This window comes from Ornithodoros turicata, chromosome 1 (genome assembly GCF_037126465.1).
Source record: "Ornithodoros turicata isolate Travis chromosome 1, ASM3712646v1, whole genome shotgun sequence".
NCBI classification, from domain to species: domain Eukaryota; kingdom Metazoa; phylum Arthropoda; class Arachnida; order Ixodida; family Argasidae; genus Ornithodoros; species Ornithodoros turicata.
In genome coordinates, this window is record NC_088201.1 from 20,575,298 (window position 1) to 20,603,243 (window position 27,946).

General features: G+C 48.4%; 1 protein-coding gene across 3 annotated transcripts in view; it reads left to right on the forward strand.

The window, feature by feature from the left end:
• LOC135377600 (dopamine receptor 2-like) overlaps positions 1-24,404 on the forward strand; it is a 343,978-nt gene extending 319,574 nt beyond the window's left edge. For all 3 annotated transcript variants that reach the window (XM_064610133.1, XM_064610135.1, XM_064610134.1), the window contains one exon: positions 21,285-24,404. In XM_064610133.1, the coding sequence (XP_064466203.1) occupies positions 21,342-22,724 (1,383 nt within the window). In that variant the 5' untranslated portion in view covers positions 21,285-21,341 and the 3' untranslated portion in view covers positions 22,725-24,404. The remainder of the gene's footprint in view (positions 1-21,284) is intronic.
• Positions 24,405-27,946: the final 3,542 nt, after the last annotated feature.

A 27,946-nucleotide genomic window follows, 5' to 3' on the forward strand; every position in this document is an offset into this window, starting at 1 on the left:
TTTCTCGGATTTGATAGCATCTGGCTCAAAGATATCTGCAGTTGGTCAGCAGGATGAATTGATTAACGAGCTACGTCGCAAACTTTATTGATGAGGGATGTAAATTATCCCTATCCATCACCCTATTTACTCCTTGACTCCATGTTTTGCTGTAGGTGCAGCTTTCTTCATATAATTTTACAGGGTTTCAAAACACCAAGCACGTTTGTGCTTCGAACCCGTAGATTATTATCACCTACAAAACCTCCTTGGATGTGAGCTATCGCTAAGCTTCCGATCCGTGCCCCCCGTCGAGTAACGATATTGTTGTCCATCACGCCGCTAGGATCGGTGTTTCTAATGGAATGCGCATCTCAGAAACAAGGCTCGGGAGAAGGCTTTAAAAGATTGACTGCGCATAGTCCGTATGGGTTCTATCAAAGCCGCGCGCCAAACATCGGAAACTCCAGCAGTGGAACGTTGATGCGGGGTATTTTTAGTGAGAGACGAAGGCATCCCTGGCTCAAGTGAGGTTTCGCAGGCGTGCACATCACATTACCGAATACGTGTCAATAATAATCCAGTTGTTTCCTCGCTCCAAGTATTTTCTCTAGAGAAAAAAAAGGGGGGTGCGTCGTTCCGAGTTGCTCATCATCAAGTCTTTACGAGAATGCAGACAGACAACAGCAAGCAATAACGGCGGATCTACCAAAGAAGTGTTCAGGGCCCTTTCACGAAATAATGTACGAGCATTTTACTTGCATTTCACCGGGACGAATAGAACACAACTTTTAAATTGTTCACCGGCAACTTGGAGCCGTAAAATTGACGCCAACGACATACTTCGGAGATTTGAGTAGGGATAGGAAGACCGGCTCGTCTCCTGGCACATATTCCGTCGCATGGTGTTTTCGTTAGCGCACTTTTTGGTGTTTTTCATTCACTGACGAAACTGCGCGCACGGAGCTGAACGTCATCAATCTCTTACGAACGGGCCCCGTAGATTACTAATTTTTTTCTTATCAGTCAGTCCCGCTGATGTCTTCATGCTCCTACTTCTTCTGCGGGTCCTTATTATTCTAAGGACTATTACCTTATTATTCTAGCTTACTTTTCCTTGTTCATGTGGGACCTTGTGTTTGTAACGTTTCGCGACGTTTGGATTGCTGTGAAGTTTGCTTTTGTACGCGCATTAGTCTCATATTGTCGCGGTTTTATGTTATGTGCAGGAGGTTTCAATGAGTTGTACATAATGTAAATATTGTTATTCATTCACTCATGTCATTCTCGTACGTAGCGCCATGAACCATAGTAAACGTTTGAAAAAAAAAAACTTTTTTTGCCCTGTGTTTTCCGGTACACTTTCCAGACGAATATCTGTACAGTTCGGCTGAAGTCCGCCCTGGGCGCATACTAACCTCCGTGCCCTACTCCTTCCTGCTGTGATCTGTCCATCTGTACGCCGCTCATAGGCACAGTTGTGTCGGTCGCGGCACTAACACGAAATAAAAAAATAGGAAGGGAAGGCAACAACTTTCGGCAACAGCTGCACCTGCAGCATTCTGTTTAGGTGGCGTTGTTTTTACTCACTTTGCCGCATTGTCGGCCCAGGACGCATTCTAACCCCCCACTCCTTCCTGCTGTCCTCTGTCCATCTGTCCACGTGTGTACGCCGCTTATAGCCACAGTTGCTTCGCGGCGCTAACACGAAATTAAAAAAAAAACTTTGCCGCATTGCTTCGCCACACCATTATTGCCGGTACAGTATTCGTTTTGCAAAGACCATGCTTCTCGCTTTCCTCTTTCGTGTGCTTACATAAAATTTTAAAGAGGCACAAAACAGGTCGACCAACATTCTCCAATTATTATGCCCAATGAAAGAATGTATATCATGAAAGCTTCCGATATCCAAATATGAAATTCTTTTGCTTCTAGCGAGAGTCTTTAACACGAAACAATGCACTTCAAAGAGCATAATTCGCGCGAGTCTCTCCTTGTCCTTGGAACCGGGTCACGTCACTATATTCCAGCGTATAGCAACACCGAATTCTAGGCGCTGGAGGTGGGGGAGATTTCGCTCTCCTAGCCAATGACGGACCCCACTGCAGCTCGCGAGGGAACCGGTTGCGGGAACATCGCGGTGACCTCGTGGAGCAATACATCACTGAAAACGTAGTGCGCACATGAAATAGAATATTGAGGGTTTTTGGTACGGTTTGAACTCGCTATCTTGGATTGGACAAGTGGGAATATGTTTAGAGTTGACTTCACTTCTCGATATTACAACAAGATTATTGTATAAGCGTCCCACATTCTAAATGGCTGATGATGCGCGACGTCAAAATGACGTGTCGCTATTGTCGCCGGGCCATCGCAGGGCGGGGCATAAGGGCGAAAGAGTGCAGTGAATATTCAGTCGGTTTGGAGCCATTATTTACTTTTTTGCGACGCGCAATTTTTTGAAAACGTTCACCGTCGGCAACGTATCACAATGCATTTAAAAAAAGTGCGCCCCGTATACCTGTTTATTGCCCCTTTAATGGTCGAAGGTTCGCGCCGCAACGAAAATAATGCCACGACTTTTAAATGTTGTCGTTTGCACGGATGTCACTGAGTGAATGTGGTAGTTTAGTGGCTATTATTGGCTCCCGTGCGTGTACTTAGTATAAATGGCTACAGTTATACGGAAGCAGGCACGGCGGGAACACAGAGCCCGTGACATTTCTGTTGGAAAAACTCATTGCGTCGCTAGCACATTACAGAGTTGAATAAACGAAGCAATTCGCCTGAATGTGCGTCGTCATTTATCATCCACTCGGCCGCGGCTATTGTGTGAGCACGTACACGCTACAATTCGGGGCTTCTTCAAACCCCATAATGTACACTAGGCTCCAGGCGTGCCAAAGTGTGGCACAGGAGCCAGTTCACGAAAAGAATAAGCGAGCAAGAGACTCATCGCACCGGGAGTTCTTCCGTGGCCCATCACTCCTCATTTTTCATAACGAATATCATATCTCTCTCTGTTTAGAGAACCGATTCACAACCGCCACGGGATTTCGCGTTTCTTCTTCCTCCTTTGTACGAGCATATGGGAAATTTTCTATCGAGTTCTGGTCTCGAGAATGTTTGCGTTCGCTTCGAAACATTCACATTGTGAACATTGTGTGCATCAGATGACTGAGCATAAGGGCTTACCCTTATTCCTTGTGTTCAAGAAAGTTTCGTTCGATAGTTTCCTCTTGAGTGAGATCTAATACCGCCATATGAAAGGTTCGTGAGGTAACTGTATGCGACCCTGATAACGGTAATATGAAACTATATTGTATTGCAAAGAGAAGATGTCATTTTTGCATACCGTGATACTCTCTTCTTCTTCGAAGCGCAAAAAGGCGAAATGTGTCAGGTATAAATCACTTCGGCCAGAGAAAGTGGCAGGGGACGATGGGGTGGCTGGGCACTTCAGCCAGTTTGGTAGGTAATGTTAGGTTAGGTAACAACAACAATAAATGAATCAATAGTGATGATGACATGGATTGCGTCCCCGCGGTGTTCGCACTTCCTACCCCCACTTCGAAGAGGTTAATATGAGAGGATGAATTGAACCTTTTTTTCTTTATCACATTATCGTTACCATCACCATCGAGCAACTCAATGGCTGCCACACGATCAGAATGACGCTCGAAAATGTTCATTTTTAAAAAATTCCCGACTAGGCTAGTGGTCTCTGACGTTATGCTTTTTAAGTGCATAGCGGATGTCACGTATATACGTCGTAAACAGATAACGAAAAATGTTAGGTTTCGGCGTATTTCGAGCTTTTGTGCCGATTGTACTGCACAAGCATGGAGTCGCAGATTATACTAGACAACGACATACAATGTGGCATCATCTAAAATGTTGTGAACTCGCACTATATCAATGCCGCAGACTAACAGCAGTGAATAAGTAAACAACAGTCTGAGTTGGTACGTCTGCTGAAAATTCACACAGTACTCGAAAAGTTCGTTTAACATAAACAAATCGAATGTCATAAACCCTTAAACTGCTCTCGCCACTTCCTCTTTTTGGAACCATAAAGACGAGAAATCCTCTCCGTTCTCCCAAGGTATCGGTGTACAGTTTAGGATATTTGACGTGCCATTTTACCGGATAAAAATGTCGCAGTCGAATTTTTATAAGACGAGATCGAAAAAGGGTATCTGTGCGCGTGTAGAGTAACAACGGCTAAATGATGACTACATGGGGTGTTTCACCGCTGGGAAGCAGTACTCTACTCGTTTACATATGTAAGATTGGATGAGAGATATATAAGCATGAAGTGAAATAAGCTAAGCATAAGTCGTTCACGGAACAATTGAGATGTCCTCGGTTGGCGTGTGCAGAGAGATACATATATGCCACCCGAAAAACAGGGACCCATGCCATTCACTAGCAGGCATGACTAGCAGGCGGACTCGCGGTGTATCCAGAAGAACGTAGCCACTCGGCGCTATCGGGACGCCGTTTTGCCCAAGTCTGGCAGCTCCGACAGAAACCAAGCGGATGCTCGCGTCCCGCCTGCTCATCCCGCGCCTAAGCCTGCTAAGCCCGCCAAGCCTGCTAAACTGTCTTCGAGGTGCCCCCGTGCCCCCCAGGGCGTTACACTTCCTACATGGCAATTCCCTCCAATGGTCAGCCGCGGCACAGCGGCGTCTGCCACCGACTCAACAAACCCTTTGAAGGCGGACACGGATAATTTGCGGCAGGCTTCTCCAAAAGTTTCCTACGCGGATGCAGCCAGCCATCAACCGCAATGGTCTCTGCGGCGGCCTGCAGTGTCGAGCGAGCTGAGACGTTCAAGCTCTATGGTTGAGAACCGGGATGACATGCTCAGCGCACTGTTGCCGCTAGTTTTTGTCGCTTTGAAGGCTGTCGTCGCCGGTTTCCCTGGTGCTTCCCAGTTGCCTTAAGTCTTCTGGCAGCGGAAATCTCTTTTTGCCACACAATGCAGCAAGCGTGTAAATCTGCTGCCATATTGCAGTGGAACGCGCGTGGCCTTCGGAATAAGCTACCTGACTTGAAAGCATTCGTTCTTCGGCATCAGACATCAGTACTTGCTATTTGCGAAGCGTATGCCCCGCAAGACTTTCGACTTAGTGGATATATCACTTACACATTGGACAACACATCTCCGTCTCGAACCATCATCTGCGTAAGAAATGACCTGACTTCCGCACTAATTCACTCTCGACGTGACCCATTTGACTACATTGAGTGTAAAGTACGCATGGGCCGTACCGTATTGACTGTTGTGAGCCTGTACATTCCCCCGTCGGCTACTGTCACAGCTCGCAGTATTAGGGATATATTTGCCTGTCTCCCAGCCCCGTTTGTTGTTATTGGTGATGTCAACGCACACCATCCCTTGTGGGGTAGCAGAAAGGTTGACACCCGCGGCAAAATCTGGGCGGACGTTATAGAGGATCTGCGACTGCATCTTCTCAATGATGGGTCATCTACGTTCCTCGGCCGGTGTTTTCGGTCAGACTCTCTAGACCTCTCTCTGTGCTCAAAGGATGTATCCAGGTACCTGTCGTGGGCGGTTGGCCTGGACGGTCGGGGAAGTGACCATCTTCCCATTTTCATTGGTTTTCAAAAATTTCTTCAGAAAGAACGGCATAAAGTTGTAACAATAACGGATTGGTCAGCCTTTCGCGCCTTGTGTTCCACCAGCACCCGACCTGACCTCTCAGCAGACGAGATGGCAGGATGCATCGAGGAGGCCCTTCGTTCATCAAGCAAGTATGTTAGAGTCGTTCCTGGACATCTCGGCTCAAACGCTAGGGTTGAGCAGCTGCGGGCATACCGTCGACGCGCCGAGCGCAAAGCTCGTCGAACTGGGTTGCTCAAAGACATCAAAGAAGCCCGCCGCGCGTGCAAGGCGGTCACTAAGGAGCTGGCTGCGATTGATCGTAAGCGCTGGAGGCAGTTCTGCGGATCGTTGTCATCTTTTGACAGCCCTGCGAAGATCAGGCGTGTGGCAAGAAGTTAAAGCGAACCTCTCACGAACCAGCATCCTTTAGGTGCTCTTGCGCTGTCCTCCTCAAAGTCCGAAGCAGAGGTGGCTCAGGCCTTCTGCAACACCATTGCCGCTCCTTCGAAGGCTGCAAGTACAACGTGGTTTTCTTCCCATGTGACTACTTTAGTCGAACGGATCCAAGCTGCGCCCATAGTCACTGACCCGGACATGGATATGGATTTCTCACTGTCCGAGTTCAGAAGCGCGCTGCTGCTGTCTCGGGTTCGGTCCTCTCCTGGGCCGGATACCGTCACCTATAGGGCTCTCTGCAACCTTGATCAGAAATGTGTGAAGTATCTGCTGGAGGTATTTAATAGATCATGGAGGTCAGGGAAAGTACCCGACAGTTGGAAGCGCGCACGCGTTATTCCGCTATTGAAGCCAGGCAAACCACCATCGCAGCTCTCCTCCTTTCGACCAGTGAGCCTGACTAGCTGCCTTGGGAAGTTGATGGAGCGCATGGTACTCGCTAGACTGGAGTGGTGGCTCGAACATCGCCGCGTCTTCCCGGAAGAAATGTCAGGCTTTCGACGGCACAGAGCAGCAATAGACTCGGTACTCGATTTAATCACTTCTGTGGAAGACGCAAAGGTGCGCAAGATGACTGTGCTGGCTGCCTTTCTCGATGTTAGGCGGGCGTACGATACTGTCAGCCACGCTTCTGTCCTCCATGGCCTTGTTGATGCCGCCCTGCCTTTCAGAGCTCTCTCATGGCTTACTGATTTCCTTCATGGACGGGAACTGTTCGTCCGCACAAGCCAGGGGGATACAGACTTTGTCGAGTTGACCCATGGGGTGCCCTAGGGGAGTGTTCTGAGCCCCGTCTTATTTAACATTGTTATGGCTGGCCTTGGAGGTTGCGTCGGTAGGAAAGTGGCTATCCCCATCTATGCTGATGACATTTGTATCTGGACCAGCGGTAAATCCCGTCCTGCCCTCCAGCGACGCCTCCAACTCGCTCTCGATGCTATCCAGCAGTACCTGTCACTCTGTCACTGGCGGGCTTAGACATGAGGCCCTTCCAGCTTTCCGTCGCTGGCATACCGTTGAAGCACGTGTCTCACCATAGGTTCCTCGGTCTCACTGTTGATGCTAGGCTCTCTTGGCGGAGGCATATTGCAAGCTTGGAGATCAAGATCCACAGTTGGATTGCAGTGATCCGTCGGTTGACAGGCATGAGATGGGGCAGTGACACGAGCTCTCTGTTGGCCGTCCACAGGGCTTTGGCTCGAGGGTCCCTCGCGTATAGTTTGCCGGTGCTTAATGGCCTGCCGACATCTTCAGCTCATAAGCTGCAGTGCCTCCTGGCGCGAAGCCTTCGTGTGCGCCTCGGCGTCCCCCGAGCAGCAGATACCCGAGCAGTTATTGCTGAAGCGAGGGACACCCCGCTGGAGGTTCTTCGCTACGTTGAGACCTGCCGACTTTTCCTCCGCCTTTTATCCCATCATCGGCGGCACCCGCTCGTATCGAAGATCTTGAGGCGCAAGCACTGCAAGGCCCGCTCGGTGATGACTCAGCTGAAGCCTAGCGTCCCTCGTTTCGTAGTGAAGACAGTGGCTCCCAGTGCCCCTCCATGGTCTCTGTCAAGCCCAGTCACCCGCCTAACTGTTCCTGGCCTGCATGGAAGGAAAAGGGATACAGCCCCGTGTGTCGCCAGCTTACCCTGGGCATGATGAACGACAACTACACGGCGTCAACGTCAGTTTTCACTGACGGGTCATCTACTCGGGGTGGATCGTCCTCGGCATTTGTCATTCCATCTCAGTCAGTCTCCTGTGGTCACCGTCTTTCTCACAGAACATCGTCTACGTGTGCCGAGCTTTACGCCATTCTATTTGCTATGCAAAAAATATCAGCCAGTCCAGCTCAGTCCTGGGTCGTCTTTACAGACTCAAGACCAGCGCTCCAGTGTGTGGCCAACTTGGGGATACGTGGACTCCTCGGTCCTGTTGTCTTTGACATCCTGCAAGCTTACAAGAAGGCGACCATTGCAGGGCACACTGTAGTATTGCAGTGGATCCCCGGACATGTCGGTATCAGCGGCAACGAAGAAGCAGACAGAGTCGCATTGAACGCCCATCAGCACGCAGCTTTTTCCCCGATAATGATGTCGTCGGGCGACCGAAGACACCTCCTCTCGACACTCACCGGTCACAAGATGCAGGCTGAGTGGGAACACGACATAGCTCACTCCCTTCTGTCTGAAGTAGATCCCACGCTTTCTCTCGTCCTCCCTCCGCAACTACCGCGCCCCTTAACTGCTCTCTTCCACCGCATGAGGCTCAACGTTGCCTTTACACCTGCCTTTCAACACCGTCTCGGCTCCACCTCGTCTTCCCTCTGCCCCACTTGTGGAGTGCACGACGACCTCAGCCACGTCATCCTGGCTTGTGGGCAATACCACCACGAGCGTGCCCTTATGGAACTCTCTATGCAACGCATTGACAAGCGGCCGTTCAATCTAGCGAAGATCCTCGGTCCGTGGTCGAACGCTGCTCACCAGACGCAGGGCCTTCGTCTTCTGGCGGAGTACTTGTGCTCCACCGGTCTGGCGACGGCTCTTTGAAAGCCCCATCATCATCCCTTCATCCTCCCCCAATGCGAAATAGGGCAGTGTACCGCCTCAGCGGCGGTGAATCGCCCACCCCATCATCATCCAATGTATGTGTGTGTGTGTGTAGCAGGCATGAAATTCAAGTGGTTGACGTGAAGGCCGGTGTGTCATATATTACCGACACATATCGGTTAAAGCCAATCTGATACTGATACCCTTCGAGTATATACTTGCTATCTCACCCGTGTGACGTCCCTCGCCGTAGCCGAAGGGGACGGGGCACAAAATTCACCAAGAAAAGGGGATGCACTTAACGTGGGCACCCGCAGAGGCGAGAAGGAATGACAATCACACACTTCATTAACAACAACAAACACGATTTAATGAATAAAACTAAGCAATACGCCATTATGCAGTTCGTATGATGGATAATACAAATCGCGGCCACAACACACATGATATCAAGCGAACACAATCTAAGTATATGACATGATTTGCTGAATGGTTACGGAAATCTCGGCCAAACAAATTTTGAGAATCATGTGCAAACGTGGGAGAGACAACAAGCCAGCAAGAGTGACTGACCCTGATTTTGCGCACCCCGACGACACCACTTCTTGACCAGGCCATGGACGATGGCGTGGCAGACGAGCTCTGAAGACAACTTCAGCAGTGACCTACGTGGCCGACTTTGCATGCTGTGGCTTTCGGTTGCTGCTTCCGTCGATCTTCATTCGCTCTGGTCTCCATTCTTGGTCCACGGCCGGGTCAAACAATAGCGAAGACGGCGACTTGGCGGCAGGCCTACCGTCCCACTTGGAGGCTCGGTCCCAGGAACTCGGCTACCGCCCTCGTCGATCGTTCTCTCCGCTCGCCACATCGTCGTCGGGTGCACCTCTTTCCGCTTAGTCACCGCCAGCTAGGCCTCTAGGTCGTAACTTCGGTAGCCCGGACGTCAGCGCAGGTGGAAGGAGACTTCGGGGACGAACCCCCAGGTCGAAGGTGGGTTCCAGGCATCAAGGCGCCGCCGTCGTCCATCTCCCTCCGGGCATCCGTCCGGGCTCCCGCTCTGGATCACATCTCGAAGACTCTTCGCTGGTTTCGATCCTCGACGCAAACTACGACTGACTGTTTAGGCGACTGTCCCACTCTCTCTCCCTCTCGAAGTCATCCCTGGTTTATATAACCTTCTCGCGTCATGTCACAGTCCGGGTCAGTCACGTACGCCAAACCAAGAACACATGTGCGTCCGACACTGCATTCTAAGAACGCTGTAATTTCCAACGCTTCCGTTAACATACAGTTATGCTGCCTTCTACACAAATTCGCCTCTAGGGCAAAACAACACTGTATAAGGAGTAGAGGACCTGGGAAGTAGTTTTGGGGGTTGGGGTGGGGTGATAATTTTTGTTAGGAGTAGCAGAACAAGTCGGGAGACGAGTTCAATTTCTTCTTGTTTTTTTTTCTTACAAACAAACAAACAAACACTGTATAAGGGGGAGCAGATGTCACCCTTCCCACGGAGAGACACTGCGTGCATGTCAACTAAAGTTTTATGACTTTCAACTGTGGGGGAACACGAGCTTTTGCGACCGTTTGAAAGCAACTGGGCGCGCTGTCCCTTTGATGTTAGAAAATTGGAAAAGGTCTGTGAAGCCGATTTTATCAAGAAACTTGGAGCGTCACACCCGTCACCCTCACCACTATCTCCGCCATATTGACGACGACTGCCCTGACTCAGCTTTCGGCAAGGCCATCGCTCGCCTGAAGGATCATCTTCCTTCCTCCTCATCCGCTCCCTGTTATGCGCCAGCAATGTGGACGTTTGCCCGTCCTGATATATGCTCCTCCATCCCCGGTCTTCAGCGCTAGCGTGACACTCCCGCACCTGTAGCACTCCAACTCACTCTCGACTTCCTGCACTCCACGTATCAGAACCATCGCCACGACTACACGGACGGCTCAGTCACGGCAGACAGCTCGGGCGCTGCATTTTATATCCCTGATAGTGACTTTCAGCAAGCGTTTGCACTCCCTTACCTCTATAGAAGCAGAACTCCTCGGCATCCTGTCGACTCTACAGTACTTGCGCGGCCTGCCGGCTGCACAGTGTTTTTTTTTTTTTTTTCAGACTGACAGCAAGGCTTCACTATATCTGCTGCTCTCTTTTCGCCCCAGCACAATATGCACTCCATGCCACTGGCCATTCTGTGACGCTTCAGTGGATCCCGGGACACGTAGGCCTTCTTGGTAACACCCACGCAGCCACAATGGCGAGACTCCCAATATCTACCAGAGCTCTCACTGCTACCCCTTTACCCCTAACAACCTCTGTCTGTTCCCTGCACATTCGCCGTTGGCGCTGTGTCTGTACCCGGCAGTTCCGAGCGGACTCTACCTCATATCATCATTTCTTACGTCTCATTGACCCCCTGCAGGACTTTACTATTGCCTGCCATTGCAATAGAGCTGAAGAGTCACTCCTCCATCGTCTTCGAATGAATGTTGCACGCACACCCTCACTCCTGTATAAAATGCGCCAGACGAGCTCCCCCAATTCCACAACTTGTTGCGTGGAAGCCGACATTGAGCACTATCTATTATCCTGCAACCGGTATCCCTCTCAACGACTCGTCCTCCGACGCCGCTTGCGACAACTTGGTTACCCCAACGTCTCTTTGGCCACTCTGCTCGGCTCTGTCCTACACAACCAGGGGGCGGTTACGACTACCCTGTTCAGCTTTTGAGCTTTCTTCATGCCTCCGGGATCTCGACCAGCCTCTTAGGCCCCCTTGTGTGTGTGTGTGTGTGTGTGGTTTTGCTTTGTTTTTGTTGTTTTTCTTCTTTTTCTTTTTTTAAAGGAATAGCAAGTCGGCCTACGCCTGACTAACCTTTTCTCTATTTCTTTTTTTCAATAAACATACCCCCCCCCCAATTTGGAACGGGGCTAGGACTTTTTCCTCCTCCTTCTCCTCCTGTCCACTTTTTTTTGGGGGGGGGGCGGGGGGGAATATGTTTATTGAAATAAGGAAGGGAGGAAATGTTAGTGGGAGATGGGGCGGGGTCTAGGGGAAAGCAATAGTTGACAGGTCATTTGTTCACGCTCGTTAAAATGTCGCTGTCAACAACAACAGCAACGGGTACATGATGATGATAGCATGAGTTGTTTCACTGCAGGAATTGCAGTAGCCTACCCAACCACATGAGGGTTATTGTACGAGTGAGACGGGAATGAAATGCATGGAGGACGCATGTACGCACACACAGCAGATGCACGCATGACAGGTGTGGCATACACTGTATAGGCAGACGCCACCGCGTGCACACAAAAGGCGTTATACTTCACTATACTGCCGACAGCTACAGTTCAGTTCAGCCGGCAAGCACACTAGCGATAACTCTCCCCTGAGTCCCTAATGAAATGGTCCCATGTGTATATGCAGTGAAAGAAAACAGAGCCTCCATGGTCACAACTAATCACAATATCACAACCACAAAAATGTAACTGCAGAGAACACTATCTCTGACACTCACCATCTTTGGTCTAAAGCATCTGGAACAAGCCAGTGGTTGTCAAGAACTTCATACTTCATAACTTCACAAGAACTTCAACACTTCCAAGAACTTCATAACTGATTCAAGACACTGAGAAGGGCCTAGAATTTCAGAAAGGCTGAATTGCTTCCCATTGATGTCACCCAAATGAGCCCGAAATATTTGTCTATCCAATAGGTAAGTCTATAAGGACGTGTTCAATATTCGTCATACGCCGCAGTTGGAACAGAAGCTTATGTCAGTGTATGTCCGAGTCTGTGTTGTGGAGTGGAGGCTAGATTGAGCCGAGGTCTTTGCAAAAGGGAGGCAAAGTGGCGTCGCAATCGGTCTGGAACAGAAAATGACAGAGTTGGATTGACAGAATATATCCGCAGGGGATCGATGCTCATCTACAGGCATGACATGATGCCACACATGCTAGCAGACAAACCTTACGTGTAATAGACATTACCACATCTCACCTTTCGTTATTCCACACCGCGCGATAAATGCATCGCCTCCCTGTGATTCGTCACGAGCTCCCGCGCGATGGCCAACCGAAACAGTTTTCACGTGCCGCCGGGTGACGTTTGGAGCGCGCCAAATTAAAAAATAAATAACGATAACGAACCATATGTTCGGTTCAGCAAAACGCGTAGAAAAATATGCGGACCGTTATTACTGCTACTATGTTTTACCTTTTGGGAGTACCGCAGAAAACATACCGTGAGCAGACACTTGGTCAATGTGGCTTTTACAGCTCAGTGGCGTTACCGCTTGAGACAAGTTGACTCTCCAAGATGCCGTTGCTGCGGTGATCTGGAAGATCTAGAGCGCATCCTTTTCCATTGCCCGCACTACCAAACTTCACGAACCACACTTTCAGGGTCTCTTAAACAGCTGGACTCTCGCCCCCTCACTTTGTCAAAATTGCTTGGTCCAGTCCACCAACGCTCTGCCCTCAAAGCACTTCTGACCTTTTTGGACACCGTAGGACTTCGATCCTCCTCACTGTGAGGCGACTCGTTATTCCATTTCCCACATTTCCACCAGCAATGGGGGAGAATATCGCCCCTGGCGATGAAACTTCCCAATCATCGTCATCAAATAAAGTTGTTTTTCTGAAATGGTACAGTCGCAAGAAGATCCTTATGCGCCAAGGGTTCTTCCGTATATTGAAACTGAAAGGCACGGCAGCTTCAACAGAATCCATGGCAAGTTGGGGCAACCTTTACAACTTATACAAGACTGACTCCTGGAGCTCCAGGTGTGGTGGATTACGGTGTACAATACTTTGTCGTGGCAGGTCCTGAACGTGGAAACCTTTTCTTCTTTTCCGCTTTTTCTTTTTTTCTATTTGCACAATTAACCGTAATTTGCCGGGATAAGTCTCACACGTGTTTCCTTTTATACGATCGCGTGTGTATCTTTCTGAATTTTTTTTTCCGGCGTGACATTCAACGTGACAGTGACATTTATCTTCGCTTCGTGTTCCATGAATTGCTCTAATTACAGCAAAGCCTTTTTTGTTCGTTTCAGGACAGATTGACTCGGCATAATAGTGGGGGGGAAGCTCTTTCAAAAGTAGCAGTGACGCACGGAATAATTTATCCCAAGCGTTCACGGTCCCTGAACAGTATACGTGCCCACTCCTCACTCGTTGTAAATCACAGCGAGTCGCGCAGGTTGCAACTCGGGAAGTTTTTATGGGCACGGGCCTCTCATATTTGCGGTGTATCATGTAGGGCTGCGACGTGCCGCAAGATAACACCACGGAAATGCCCAAAGTATCGACTCACCTTTTCTAATGAGCCATCTAATGGCCATTAACTCGGACGATATTTTTATGTCTGCGTAAGATGATTGCATGCGTACAGTAATCTGGCAGTTTCTTTGGTGTTTGAAATAAATGTCGCTAACTATTTTACCAACATCGTGTCCCGTTGGAACACTGCTACCAGCTGTTCGAAGGCCTGGAACCAAGTCTACGCTCGTCATCATTTTTCACTGTATTATCCAGTTGGCTTGATTTTTTTAAGTGATTGACTTCCACTTCGAAATAAATAAATTGGGAGAAGATTTATACGTAACGTGAATCACTATTTTTTTGTGACGGCATGCTCATACTCTTCGTACTAATCAATTTTGAACACTTCTAGAAACTGAACGGTGGCGACCTTCTACGTTCGCCTAGAAAAAATGTGGGAGCTCGACAGGTATCACGTGATATTGGAGTACTACGTAACGCATTTGAGACAGGTTACTAATTACTATTAGACCTCTTTGGAAGAATAACAGCAGCTGTTGAGCAGTTCGGTTTAAACTGTTGTAACCTGTAAGAATATCTGCGCGATGTGCGCCATCTGTTGGCTTTTCTCTCTTTCCGCGTCTCCGTGTCGTCTGCTCATCTGCCATTACCTACGATCCCGGCGTGAGTCGAGTGACCAGAAGATGAAAGCTGTCATGAAAGCTGTCAAGCTGTCATGAAAGCCGTCGCACTGGCAATGAGGATGTCGCTGATGTATCCAAACGCGAACGGCAGTCCACGCAAGATGGTGTCGATGAATCTTTGAAAAGAAGTGTGCTGCATTCCGTAAGCCGAACGGAATCCTGAGGAATTTGAAAAGCCCAAATGGTGTCGTGACGGTAGTTTCAGGCACATTCTCATGTGCAACGGATATCTGGTGGTAGACCTTCACTAAGTTGAGCTTAGAGAAGTATCGTGCACCAGCCATATTGATGGTAAAGTCCCGGATATCGGACACGGGATATCTGTCAGGTTTGGTGGCGGCGTTGAGGGCCTGCTCGCCGCTGGGACGCGAACGCCCCTGTCTTTTTAGGCACCGTGTGCAAAGGCGTGGCTCAGTCACTCCAAGACGGTCGAGCGATGCGTATCATGCGTTGAAATGAGGTTTTGGCAATATTATACTTCTCGGGAGCGAGGCGGCGCGGGCGGAAGTGCACCGGTGGTCTAAATATGGTGAGCAACGTCGTGACGCATGGGTTTGGTCCAGTCGGGGGATTTCGAGAGTGAGGGTAATTCAGTCGAAATGCCAGCAAAAGGGGACTGAAGCGACGGAATCACGACACTGGACGTAGGGCGACGAAGAACCAAACCAGTACCCGTGACCCGCAAGTTCGTTGCAGAGTCGGTAAGCGTCTTGCGGTTGAGGTCGACGATTATTCCAAAGTGATGAAGGAAGCCAGCTCCGCTGATGAACAACCAGGAAATAATGCTGTGTAAAATGGTTGCGGTTCGAAAGATCCATGAAAAGGAATGGCGTAGCCCAAGTGACAGCGTTCGGGAGCGCTTGCCATAAACACCAATGCCTGAATCGCTTGCGGCTGCGAGAATAGCGAGTTTTAGTACATCGGAAGAAATCTACGAAGTTATCAAATCGAGACTTAGCAATGTGATGTCACCCGCTTCAACGAAACAGGGGAATTGGTTAATCACGTTTTGGGAACCATTATCGTGAACACCTTCCGATGTACTAAAACTCCCTAACAGACGGGACGGCATAGCCGTTCGTTCCTGGTAGCCGGAATTAAGCTGACTCCGACGCCGGTGTCTATAAGAAGACGGCGCTTGGATATCCGGTCGGAAATAAAAGGATGCGGCTGGTACTGGTGAATGTCGAAGAGTGCCCGCACGCCGCGGTCAATGACACCCGGGGCGGATTCCTGGCCATGCGCACTATGATGGGCAGTTGCGCGCTCGTGCACCAAGTGACCAATGGAACCAATAGAAATCTGTTGGGTTGTCTTTCCGAGTCGGGGAAAAGCGTAGAGGACGCCTCGGACACCGTGAGCGGCGACGACGGTGTTGCTGGCGAAAAGTCCTGTCTACCGACGAGCCCTCTCTGTTGGGCATTACAGAAGCCAAGATAGTGGACATCCGTGAGACATCGGTCCGTAAGTCTTCAAGGGCGTGCGGCGGCGACGAGCTGCGGACAGTCAACAAGCCAGCTGACATCGCAGCACGTTCCTCATGCTGGAACAATAAATCAGCTTCGGAATTTGATTCACTACGTGCGGTCGCACTATTCTATTCAAGCGGGTTCCCCATATACTTCAGTCTGCAGCCTGCCCTAACGAAAATGTGTCCTTTGTGTCTTTACTTTATACTATTGCAAAAGGTGTGGGCTCATCCAAAAGTCTGGAATCATTTCGGAAAACGGGACACATAGCTTACGTGTCTATAGTATCATACTGGCGAGTATGTATCGTGGCAAACTGACAGCGAAACAGTGGCAAAAGATTTCTAAGTGTGGTTAAACTAGAAGATTGACTACCTATATGCGTTTTGGGTCGCGTTGGATCTTTTCAGTGGATCCCAGGTCACTGTGGACTAAGCGGAAATGAAGAGGCTGACAGAGTGGCTGCTGTTGCCAGACAATGCCAGGCGGTGGTACCGAATATGTTGACCCGTGGTGACAGGAGGGCATTCTCGTCAGCGATGATCCTACCAATGGCGTCCCAACAATATCGCCGGGACATTACAGACACAGGTCCTTGTTGCACGCCGTCGATCGAACTTTGTCGTTTTCCCTCCCAGGCCGTTTGCCCCGCTGTCTCCCCTCCCTTCTGCATTGACTTCACCTCAATGTGGCCTGCACCCCGCAGTTCGGACAGAGACTAGGTTATGCGTCAACCAGCTCGTGTTCCAACTGCGGCATAGTGGCAAGAATTCAACACGTCATCATCGACTGCCCTCTATACAGTTCGGAGAGAGCAATGCTCCAGTCCCAACTGACCCGTATCAACAACAAGCCGCTCAGCCTTGCAGCAATCTTGGGTACTTGTTCTAACCCTGTGTAGCACCGTCAATGCCTGCACTCATTCTATGTGTTCCTGATGTCTTCTAACCTGCTTGAACTCCTATGACCTCAGAGCTGTTGCCATGAATGCGGAGATGTGATCTTCACAGCATTTCATCTCGGGTGGCCGACCGGATGAACTACTGTACCCATCAGTTACGAATAACCTGCGTGTGTGATATCTCATTTGAGTGTCTCATGTGTGTGTGCGAGTGTGTATGCCTCATCTTTGCAGATGCATCATCTCATGCACTGAGGTATGGTACCGCAATTGTTGTGGTGAATCACCTCATCCCATCATCACTCATTTAGTTGTTGTTGTTGGGTCGCACGTAGGACATATGACGCCAATGAACTACTGTAGGATCCTGGCCCATATTTCGACGAATGCTGTTTTCGCTGGGTGATTTTTTCAAATCTGCACGTCTTGTGAGGAGACATCCTAGAAGTGGCTGCATGTGATTACCCTCTTTCGGACTGGACCCGTTGATTACTGAGGCAGCTTTGTGTTGTGTTTTCCTTTGCATTGTTCCCTCCCTCTTGGGGAGTGGTGTATGTTAGATGTTCGTTTTCGGAGTGTCGCTGGAAACTAGTGCTGTAATGAAATGGCGCTGAAAACTAGGGCTGTAATGTTTGAAAAAAAAGAAAAAAGGGCCGCGGTGGATCTGTTGGTAGCGTGTCCCCCTACTTATCCCAAGGTTGCGGGTTCGATCCCGGCCGAGAACGCCAGCAACTTGGTGGCAGGGTAACAAGTTGCTTGCACACGCCGTCTTCCGCAAGGGACGTTAAATACGTTTCCTTCAACTGCCATCATTCAGTTGACAGTAAATAATGTATGTGCCGTGTGCTGAGCTTATCCGCGCAGTTAAAGAACCCTCAGGTGGGTAAAATAAATCCATAGACCGACCACTGTGGCGTCGCCCCTAATCGCAGTTGTCTCGCGACGAAAAGCCACGAATTATTTTAAAAAAAATATAGTTGTTATTATGAATACTTACATCAAATTTGGTTTCATCGGATTTGGGTTTCGACGATTTCTCATGCAAACCAGAATACTGAAGCTCATTTAGACTTGCCGACAGCAGAGAAGCACGGGAGGGAAGGTGCAATGTTGTCACGTTTACAAGGTTTATGATACTTTGGAATAATACAACGCCTAATTTGTTGAGTCTGAGCGTTGTATGCCTGCAAGGGCACCACGCCCGGAACATCACGTCCTCGAGGGCGACAGAGAAACTGGTGGACTATTTGTCACTACCGACAGACGTGGTTTCGTTGGATTTCACGAATTGGGTCTTTAATGTAGTTAACCGCGGGGTGCTAATGGGGTTCCCCCCCTTTTTTTTTTCATTCCATCTGTCATCATCATCACTTAGGTAGGAGTCACGCGCATCATACGCATTCAATCTTTAATCAGTCTGATGTTTTTCAAACGGTGCTGAACAAACCTATACATTTACCTGTCCACGCACGTGGCGGGAGTTCTTTCAAACCTGGAATAAATTATTTGAAAAGGTGGTGGTGGTAGTAGTGCTGAAAGAGCTCGGCCTCACAGAGGTGGGCAACGTCAGCCAACGTCACGACTAACCCTCTGGGGATTGTGCGTCCTGGGCAGACTCGTGCCGACTGTGACTGTGCCGATATATGTCTGACATCGTCTGAAAAACACCAGGAAAACCCCAGACAGCACAGCCGGCACCGGGATTCGAACCCCTGGCACCTCCCAGTCTCGACGTGACATGGCAAGCACGCTAACCACTGAGCCACGCGAGCTGGTTATTTCAAAATGAATGTTAAACAAACTGGCAGATATGATATGCAAGTTATAGTGGCATCAAATCAGCGACAGCGACAGAGCAGACCAGACGTGCATGGTTCGCCCTGTCGATTGTAGTCCGCAGCAGGATCATCTTCCGTACGTACACTTCCCTCCCCTAACGGCCCATAACGCCGCTATAGGCCCCGTGCACTTCGCCAGGGGGCAGCTCGACGCTCTGCCTTCGGCGCCACTCAGCGGCGGAACTGTTCGCAACTGGGTAGGTGAACCGTCTGCAATGGCTGTAGTAGTTTTGTACACCGTAGCCAGGCTCCAACAGCTCCCCATAGAGCCCATAGTTTGAGATAATTCACACAACACTGGGCATTCGACCAATGAGAGTGCAACGTTGTAGAAATTATGCAATACCAGTCGGCCAATCAGAAGCCTTAACTTTGGCTGAGCTTTCGGCCGGTTCTGGCTACCATCGACCTCTACCGGATTTCACGCCAACCCCCGTTACCCGATATTCAAAATAACTGAAGCTTCTTTTGGCTAAAAGAAATATTTATTTGACACAAAGCACTGATTCAAAGATCTGATACATGGTGCACTGTGAATACAAAGTCCACCGCGTTGTTGACGCACTGTAACTAAGTTCGAACTTGAAGCAAAATATCCGTAAGAAAAATATCCGTAATTTTACTGTACAAGTGGCTGCAAACTCTGTTGCCGGCATATGTGCCGTAACGTATGCTGCACAAAATCCGTTTGGAGTGCACACTGCACAGTTCCGGGCTGGGCAGTTTAATATCCCTGTAATGGAAGTGGCTCTCTTTTCACTTATCGGAGCTGTACAGTGTGCCATTTCACTACCACCACCACCGCAGTGTGCACTCAAAACAAATTTTTTTGCAATAACTACTTTACGGCACATATGCCGGCAACAGAGTTAGCATTCACTTATGTGTAAAACTAGTGTTTTTTTTTTTTTTTTTTGCAGTGAACATCATTAGGGAGTACAGATCAGTCGGTGCTATGTTCCGTTGAAACAGCCAGCACTTCTAGCACGTGTGTCACAATTGCTGCGGTGAAACACCTCATCCCATCGTCATTCATGTAGTAGTTGTTGTTGTTCTAGCACATGATGAAATATTCTTTACGCCGTTGTCTGTGTATTGCGCTGTCTGTCCGACCGTATTACACATGACGGCGTCCCTAATTCAGCGTTATGTATTTGATGCATGACGATTTTGACATTTATTTTACTTCACAAAATACTCTATTGAAACACATACAGAAAGTGGTCTCATAGTTGAAACCAGTTTCGAGATAAGATATCGTGCTACTAACCGAGATACCGAGAAACTCTTTCATTAAATGGTTTGGTTTGATTCCGGTTTTATTGGCGCATCAGCCACTAAGGTCATAATGCCCATTAAATGGAATCCATTCCAGAATAACATAGAACACAAATGAAAATCCGCTTGTGTTACCGTTGCAGGCGCGTGTGTTGCCGTTTGGCAAACACTGATCTTGCATGTGAAGAAAGAATTACTCTTCTTCTTCAAATTTAGTATGATATGCTTGCTTTAGAAATCCAACGAAAATCTTACCTTGCCGTTTGAATTATTTTGAGTGACAGATGCCCAGCGCTGTCGCGATCGGCTTTTGAACGGGGAAACGGAACGGGGCGCTGAAACTTCAAACGCTTCCCAGTTTCGTTGTCAACATCGCCCTCAAGGTTAAAACAACGAACGAAGCAACAGTATCTCCTGTTGTGACCATCCTTCGTTGACACTTTTTAGTGTTAGGATCTGCGTTTTCCATTGCCCCACATTGCCACCGTGTGTCAACCACCTACCCAGTTGGTAACGGCCTTCACGGGAGGCGGCGCTAGCAGTACTCCGAAACATTAGTGCACGGAGCCTAAACCTCCGCGCGGCGCACACACGCAATACCGTCTCCGCTGCTGCTTAGGGCGACGAGAAGCGGGCGGCAACTCGCGGCAACGAGTTGCAACGGACGGCAACGGCGGCAACGAGCGCGGCGGCAATTCTTCACATGCCCTGACATGTGAAGCGGCAACCGCCGCCCCGATGCTGCCACTTTTTCTCTGATGCACGTGACACTAACGTCACTATCGTGACTCTCCGAAATTACCAATCTGCATCGCGCGCCTTTTTCTCGTCTCTTCGCTTCATCTCGCGGCAACGGAGAGAAGGGGTTTCGGTGATGCGACGTACGGACAGGATTTCACGATATTGAATCCTTAACAGCTGTCGCTGTAAAACTGCCCGCTTGTTGCGCTGGTGGTGCTTGAAACAAATGCATAATACAGCCCACCCTTTATGAGACTGATTTTCGGGTGTGCGTTATCTAGTTGTGATCCTAGAGGCATAAAACAACAGACCCGTTAAGTGGGGTATATGAACCTTAGGAAGGACGGAGATTGAGTGCGGTTGTTTATTTTGTTGTGAGACCTGCGGTACACTCATGTATTTACTATGTTCTGTTTTACGTGTGGTATATTATGCAGAACTTTTCCATGCATTCATGGTTTGAATTATTTGTATTTTGCAGGTTTGCCACAGTGGGCAAGACGAGGTTGTGATTCTTGCCCGAGAGTTCCACTGAGCAATGCAGCTACTTCAACTTTACCATGACGAGCCATCTGTCTTGGACAAAGACTACAATGGGTTCGACATTATCCCACTTTCCATGTCGAACGTCTCATTCGACCCTGAGACACTCGCGAATGAGACAGAGGTGCTCGAGAGCCTGGTTAACTCTACTGTATCGATACAGTCGTTATTCAACGATACGACATCTTTCACAACGGAAACATATTCTATCTATGAGCAGCTCCACGTTCAGCACGCGGCACTGGGTGTCCTCTTGTGTTTTTTCTGTGTGGCCACCATATTTGGCAATGTGCTTGTGATGTTTTCCGTTGCGAAAGAACAGTATCTACACACAGTCACAAACTACTTCATTGCATCTCTTGCCACCGCGGACTGCCTCGTCGGTGCTGTGGTTATGCCGTTTTCAGCGGTGCACGAAATCATGGAGAAACACTGGATGTTCGGCCAAGACCTGTGCGATGTATGGCATTCCATAGACGTCTTGGCAAGCACAGCGTCAATTCTCAACTTGTGCGTCATATCGCTAGATAGGTACTGGGCAATCACGGATCCCATAAGCTATCCATGCCGCATGACGCAAGCCAAAGCGACCACACTCATTGCTGCTGTCTGGGTCTGCTCAGCACTTATTTCATTTCCCGCCATCGCCTGGTGGAGAGCAGTCACCAAAGTTCAGCCAACGGAATTCCAATGTTCCTTCACTGACGACGTAGGATACCTCGTGTTTTCCTCAACTATTTCCTTCTATGCACCTCTCATGGTAATGGTGTTCACCTATTATCGCATATACAGAGCGGCTGTGGAGCAAACGCGCAATCTGAAACACGGCTGTAAACAAGTCACATCCTGCAACGGCGAAGAGGCAACGTCGCTGACGCTGCGCATTCACCGTGGTGGAGTTTTCAATTCGACAAACTACAGAACGGTATATTCCACTTCCAACGAAAGCTTTGAGAGGAATCACGTTACCGGCGTGTCAAGAAACTTCAAGAACTTTTCGCTGAGCCGAAAGCTCGCTAAGCTGGCCAAAGAGCGCAAAGCTGCAAAAACGTTGGCCATCGTTATGGGAGTCTTCATATTGTGCTGGCTTCCCTTCTTTGTCACCAACATTCTTATGGGTGCCTGCGGGCCTGACTGTGTTACCGAACCTGACCTTGTATTCTCCACTGTTACGTGGCTCGGATGGATTAACTCCGGAATGAATCCTGTCATCTATGCCTGTTGGAGCAGAGACTTTCGAAGAGCGTTTACCAATGTGTTGTGTTGCTGTTGTCCAGGATACTTCAGGAAACGGCAAAGGTATAGGAGCCGGCTTAGAACAATTATCAAGGAAGACACTAGTCTGCGTTCCCAAAGCCTCGAAGAAGCCGTTTTGTAGCTAGACCAACGTGTACAGTCCACCGTGGTTATCTAGTCCCGCTGAACCACCCGCGCAGAATGTGTGTCTCATGTTCTTATAGTCTTGAAGTACGCATTTGTTACGTAGGTCACCTTCCAGGAGAACCTGCTTAATTTTCCTGCTGTGCCATTTCACGTTGGAGCCCTGTTCTTTCGAGTTTGCTGCAGTGTCCGATGACGCTGACAGTACAGTGCGAAGGAGTAGCTGGAACGACTCGTTTGTGTTGCTCAAATTTTCCCATGTATATTTCAATGAATGGGAACCATCACACTGGCTGTGAATTGATGTAAATATTGGTACGTCGCTTGTCCCGTATATTGTGTCCAGTTACCGGCACGTGGAACCCTTATTACTCATACCTCACGAACATCTTCATCTCACTGTTGTATGATACATGCATTTTTAGGGACATGGCGTAATTTATTTTTATTTTGCACTCCTTATTTTGTCGTGTAAGTATTTCCAACTCATTATGCAAGCACCCTAGCCGACCTCTGCCCAGTAAACTTTTCTTTCTGCTCTGTCTGAAGTTCCATAATGAAATGTGCACTTTACTAGGTTCCTTCGAAGACACGCAAAGTGAATTTAGAGATCGTGCCTGTACTAACCACCTTGAAGGAAACCGCTGTGAAGAACCCTTCAGTCGGTCCCTGTAATGCTACTAAGCCGCATGTACCAATTTTTTTGTTATTGGCCCTGTAGATTGTTTGTGGTTCCATTTCCTTGTTACACGAACACATATTGTTCACCTCATGGTATAACACCTTAATTCCTACCACAGTTTGAGCTATTGTCTCCTTAGGAGGAAGCAACTGCGGCCCACAATCATAGCTTATCATGTGGATGTAATAAGGCGTACGCTATCGCTCGCCAAAGAACAAGACAAATCAAATCTTCTTCTTTCATAGATCATGAGAGGAACCTTGAGAATTCAGAAAAATACAAGGCGAACCTATTGAGACCTTATTTTTGCTTCTCCGTCTTGGGTTATCTCTATTCTCAGTGGTGCTTTCTCGCATGGCGGTTTTATCAGCATAGGAACTCTTTCTGGTGACAAGGACGAAAAAAAAAGAAGACAAAAGAAAACATCCCGTACGAATGTTTAACATATCAAAAGAAGGCCCACTGCGGCAAGAGCCAGTCATGGCTGAAATTGGTGTGAAAATATTGTTCAAAGAGACCGCCAACGTATCGACATGCAGGCTGGCTCTCACCTCTTATTTGGCAATGGTAGGGCGACGTGTGTCTCCTAGCAAGTGTATTGAGTCATGCTATATCTTAGAGCACCTGAAAGCGGACAACAATAAAACAGAAGTGAGTGTAATCCTTGGTGTGGTCTTCGTTTAATTACTTCGTGATTTTGATAAATCCACAAACTGGGGCATGCTAACTGTGCAATAAACGTCACGTGCCAGGTTAAATGGTGCATAATACGTATCAAAATTATCTATGTAGGCAATTGTAGGGTTTATATTAAACGGGATTTGGGCTGCAGGGGGCTCAACGAAACCCTGCCCGACACTGTACCGCTCAACCACTCGACATGACTCCAACGTCCGCCGTTCAGTTAATACTTCCGTCATCCCTGCCCCTCCCCACTGGAAAATTACAATAATAATAAATGAAAGGAAGGAAGTCCACTGGCAATCATTAGATTAAATTGTCCTTATCGAACGTGACCCTGGTCGACGTACCAATAATTGTTCGTTTTCATTGACCAAGCATGTTCGTTCGTGACCATGTGACCGTGACCGGGACCGTTTTCATGTGTGTGAAAGGACTTTTTAATCAATATAGTCACAGTGCAAACTACAATGTTTAGAACACTCTTTTCACGACCCACACGATATAGCTATCAGGTATTCACTAGGGCTCATACAACCGTGCCGCACGTGGCGCTATCAAACTCATGAAGGAAAAAGGGTACGCATTATATTTTTCAAACCCTAAGTCCAACGCACGATTGTCTGTATGACGTATCTGTTAGCAATCGGCACGCTTTCACTTGAAGCATTCCAGCCTTTCACGGTTTAAAGTGGTAGCATCTTTTATGCACTGCAAAGCAAGGAAAGGTAACAGAAACGGTATTATACCCCAAAGATAACAGGTAACGGTAACACAAACAGAAACGGGATATCGCACACTTAGAAGACCTGAAACAGAAACGGAAACAACAGTAATTTACGGGTAATTATTGGGGTACCGCAGGACCCGAATTATTGCAATTCTTTACCGTATCATGTATAAATTTATGAAATGAACCTCAATTAAGAAAACTAAAATTGGCTGAACTAAAATGAACTATCAAACTGAAGCATATAAGTAAGTAGTATACAGTAAATAGAAGAAGCATAGTTCTTATACGCTTATGGTGACTTGTAAGTTGCAAGCGCCTAACATTCCTGAAAACCATGTTCATATTAGCTGTTCATAGAAATCACGTATATGTATATTTTGAATAAACGTTGTCTCTTGTGCGGATGTATCCCTGGAGTCCTCAAAATAGACTTCAGAACGCAGAGGGATTAGGTTTTGTCACGATCTCAAAGCTTTAAAAAAGAAAACAAAAGAAACCAGCAAAACAAAAAGCGGGGGGTGGGGCGGTACCGAAAACCGAAATGGAAACGTAACGGAAACGAAAGCAACAATGGCGGTAACCGAAACTGAAACAGAAACAAATAAGGGCCAGTAACGGAGGTGGTAACCGAAACGAAAAATATTCCGTTACCTTTCCCTGCTGCAAAGTGTTCCCTTCGAACAATTATTCACGACCTTAGCAGACGTAGCAGGTGCAGCTACTGTGGAGGATTTCGCTGTTGGTGTGAAAAAGTCCGGTGAGGCAGCGACCAAGGTCATTACAGTCCCAGCCACCTGCTCACGAGTTGGCGCGGAGTACGAAAGGTTACGAGCAATTTGTCGCAGGGGGGGAGCTCACAGGAAATTTCGCCGTTCTCCTCATCAGGATGACCACCGCGAAGCATGCCGCTTGCACCGCGTAATTCGTCGTCATTTACAAAAATTGTCTCGTTAACAGTGGCGCTCTTTTTGCGCCACCCTCTCTCCTTTTACACCCACGACACGCCTGTGGCTGATAATTAGGACCCTTGGATAAACCAACATCACACCCATTCAGAGCTCTGGCTATTTACCGCAACACAGGTGAGAGGTCGGCCTCAAATGAATTCTGTAGACTTTTCACCAGACAATCTGCATCCTCAGTGACGAGTGCATATCCAGTATCTGTGGACGATGCCACGAGGAATACCGTGCTAATCTGATGATGTGCTGTGTGCAGCCCTGGATGCTACCTTTAGTCTGGCAGAACTCGACGCCCCTTCAAAATCAAGGTGAGGCAAATCATCGTCTGGTCCTGACGGTATCACCCATCAGCATATATCCAATTTGTTCATCACGGCTCAGGAAGCCTTGTTGTGTATTATCAACACGAGTTGGATAGAGGGAAAGCTCATTTTCAGTTAGAAGGTCACCAAGGTGATTCCACTGCTGAACCCTGGAAAATCCCCCAGAGATTTGGCATCGTTCACGCATATAAGTCTCTCGAGCTGCGTCTGCAAAGTTATGGAAAAAACGGTACTCAGCCGCATAGAATGGGCACTAGAGAAAAAAAACTGCTTCCATAATGTATGTCTGGTTTCCGTAAGGGCCGATGTACTATGGATGGAGTATTGGATCTGGTGACGTTTGTGGAACATGAACGTGCTCGTCATCGTATCACTGCGGCTGCCGTTTTAGACATCAAACGAGCGTACGACACGGTCAGCTACAGCCACGCGCCACGCCCTCTGTGCTTTGTACAACCGAAGGATCCGGGGTCGATCCCTCCTCCATTGGACAGCAGACTACCTCACCGGCAGGACAATGTATATCCATACTGAAGATGGAGATAGTGATCATCACGATGTTTCAAGCGGAGTGCCGCTGGGCGGCGTCCTGAGCCTTCTGCTTTTCAACGTGGTTATGGCAAGTTCACCAAATTGTCTGCCCAAAAATGTGCATATTAGTATGTACGCCGACGACATATGTTTATGGTCTTCTGGAGTACAATTACCAGCATTGCAGCAGCGCCTCCAGAATGTATTAGATTCTACAGTTGCCTTTTTAACCGAAAGCGGCATGAATGTATCCTCCGAGAAGACCGTTTTCCTCCCCTTTACTCGAAAAAGTGACACAGCTTCAAGTGAGACTTAGTGACCACGCGATAAAGAATGTGTCCCATCACCGGTTCTTGGGAATAGTTACTGATGCGCAGCTTTCATGAGCTGCTAACATCAATCATATTAAGGGCAAAGCCGACTCACGAGTCAACATTATACGTCGTATAACTGCCTCCCGCTGAATAATGTCGACGAGGACCCTACTCTCCATACATATTACACTGATGCGGCAGATGGTGGCCTATTATCTACCCGTCCTACATGGGATATGCGACTCATCTGAGAAGATTAGCTATTTTTACTGAACACAACAGGGAAGGAATGACACGGCTATCGCACAGAGCATCCTCAACAACGGCATAACTAGTCGCCATACTACGCTCTCTTGAATATGTGATTGCATACCCGTCTGCAGCGCAATGGGTCACATGGGTATGTATAGTGATTCAAGGACTGGACCACAAGCCATAATATCCCGAATCGCGGTGCCGGCTGTGCTGTCTAGGGTTTTTCCTGAGTTTTCCTCAGTCGCTTTCAGACATATGTGGGCACAGTTCCCTTAGAAGTCGGCCCAGGACGCACATTCCCCTATAGGGCGTCAGTCGTGACGTTGCCCATCTCTGTGAGGCCGACAACGGCTAGCCTTTTCACCAGCACCACCACCATAATATCATTCCTACGTAATGGGTGTATGGTACCCGCAGTCCACGACATTCTGACTGTGTACATGCAATCCAGGGATGCTGGCCATGACATCATACTTCAATGGATTCCTGGACACGCAGGCATAATGGGGAATGAAGCGGCTGATGAAGTAGCGGACCTAGCACATCTGTCCTCATCAAAACATCTAGTGCCGTACCCCGAAGTAGAGTGCAACAAGACATATTGAGGTTTCTTACACAGACCATGACAAGGCAGCAATGACTACAAGGTGACGGGAACTCTTCGTTGCTCCATCTAGTAGACCAGGAACTGAAATTCAGAGTTCCGTCCACGTTACCTCGGTCTATCCAGAAGCTCTTG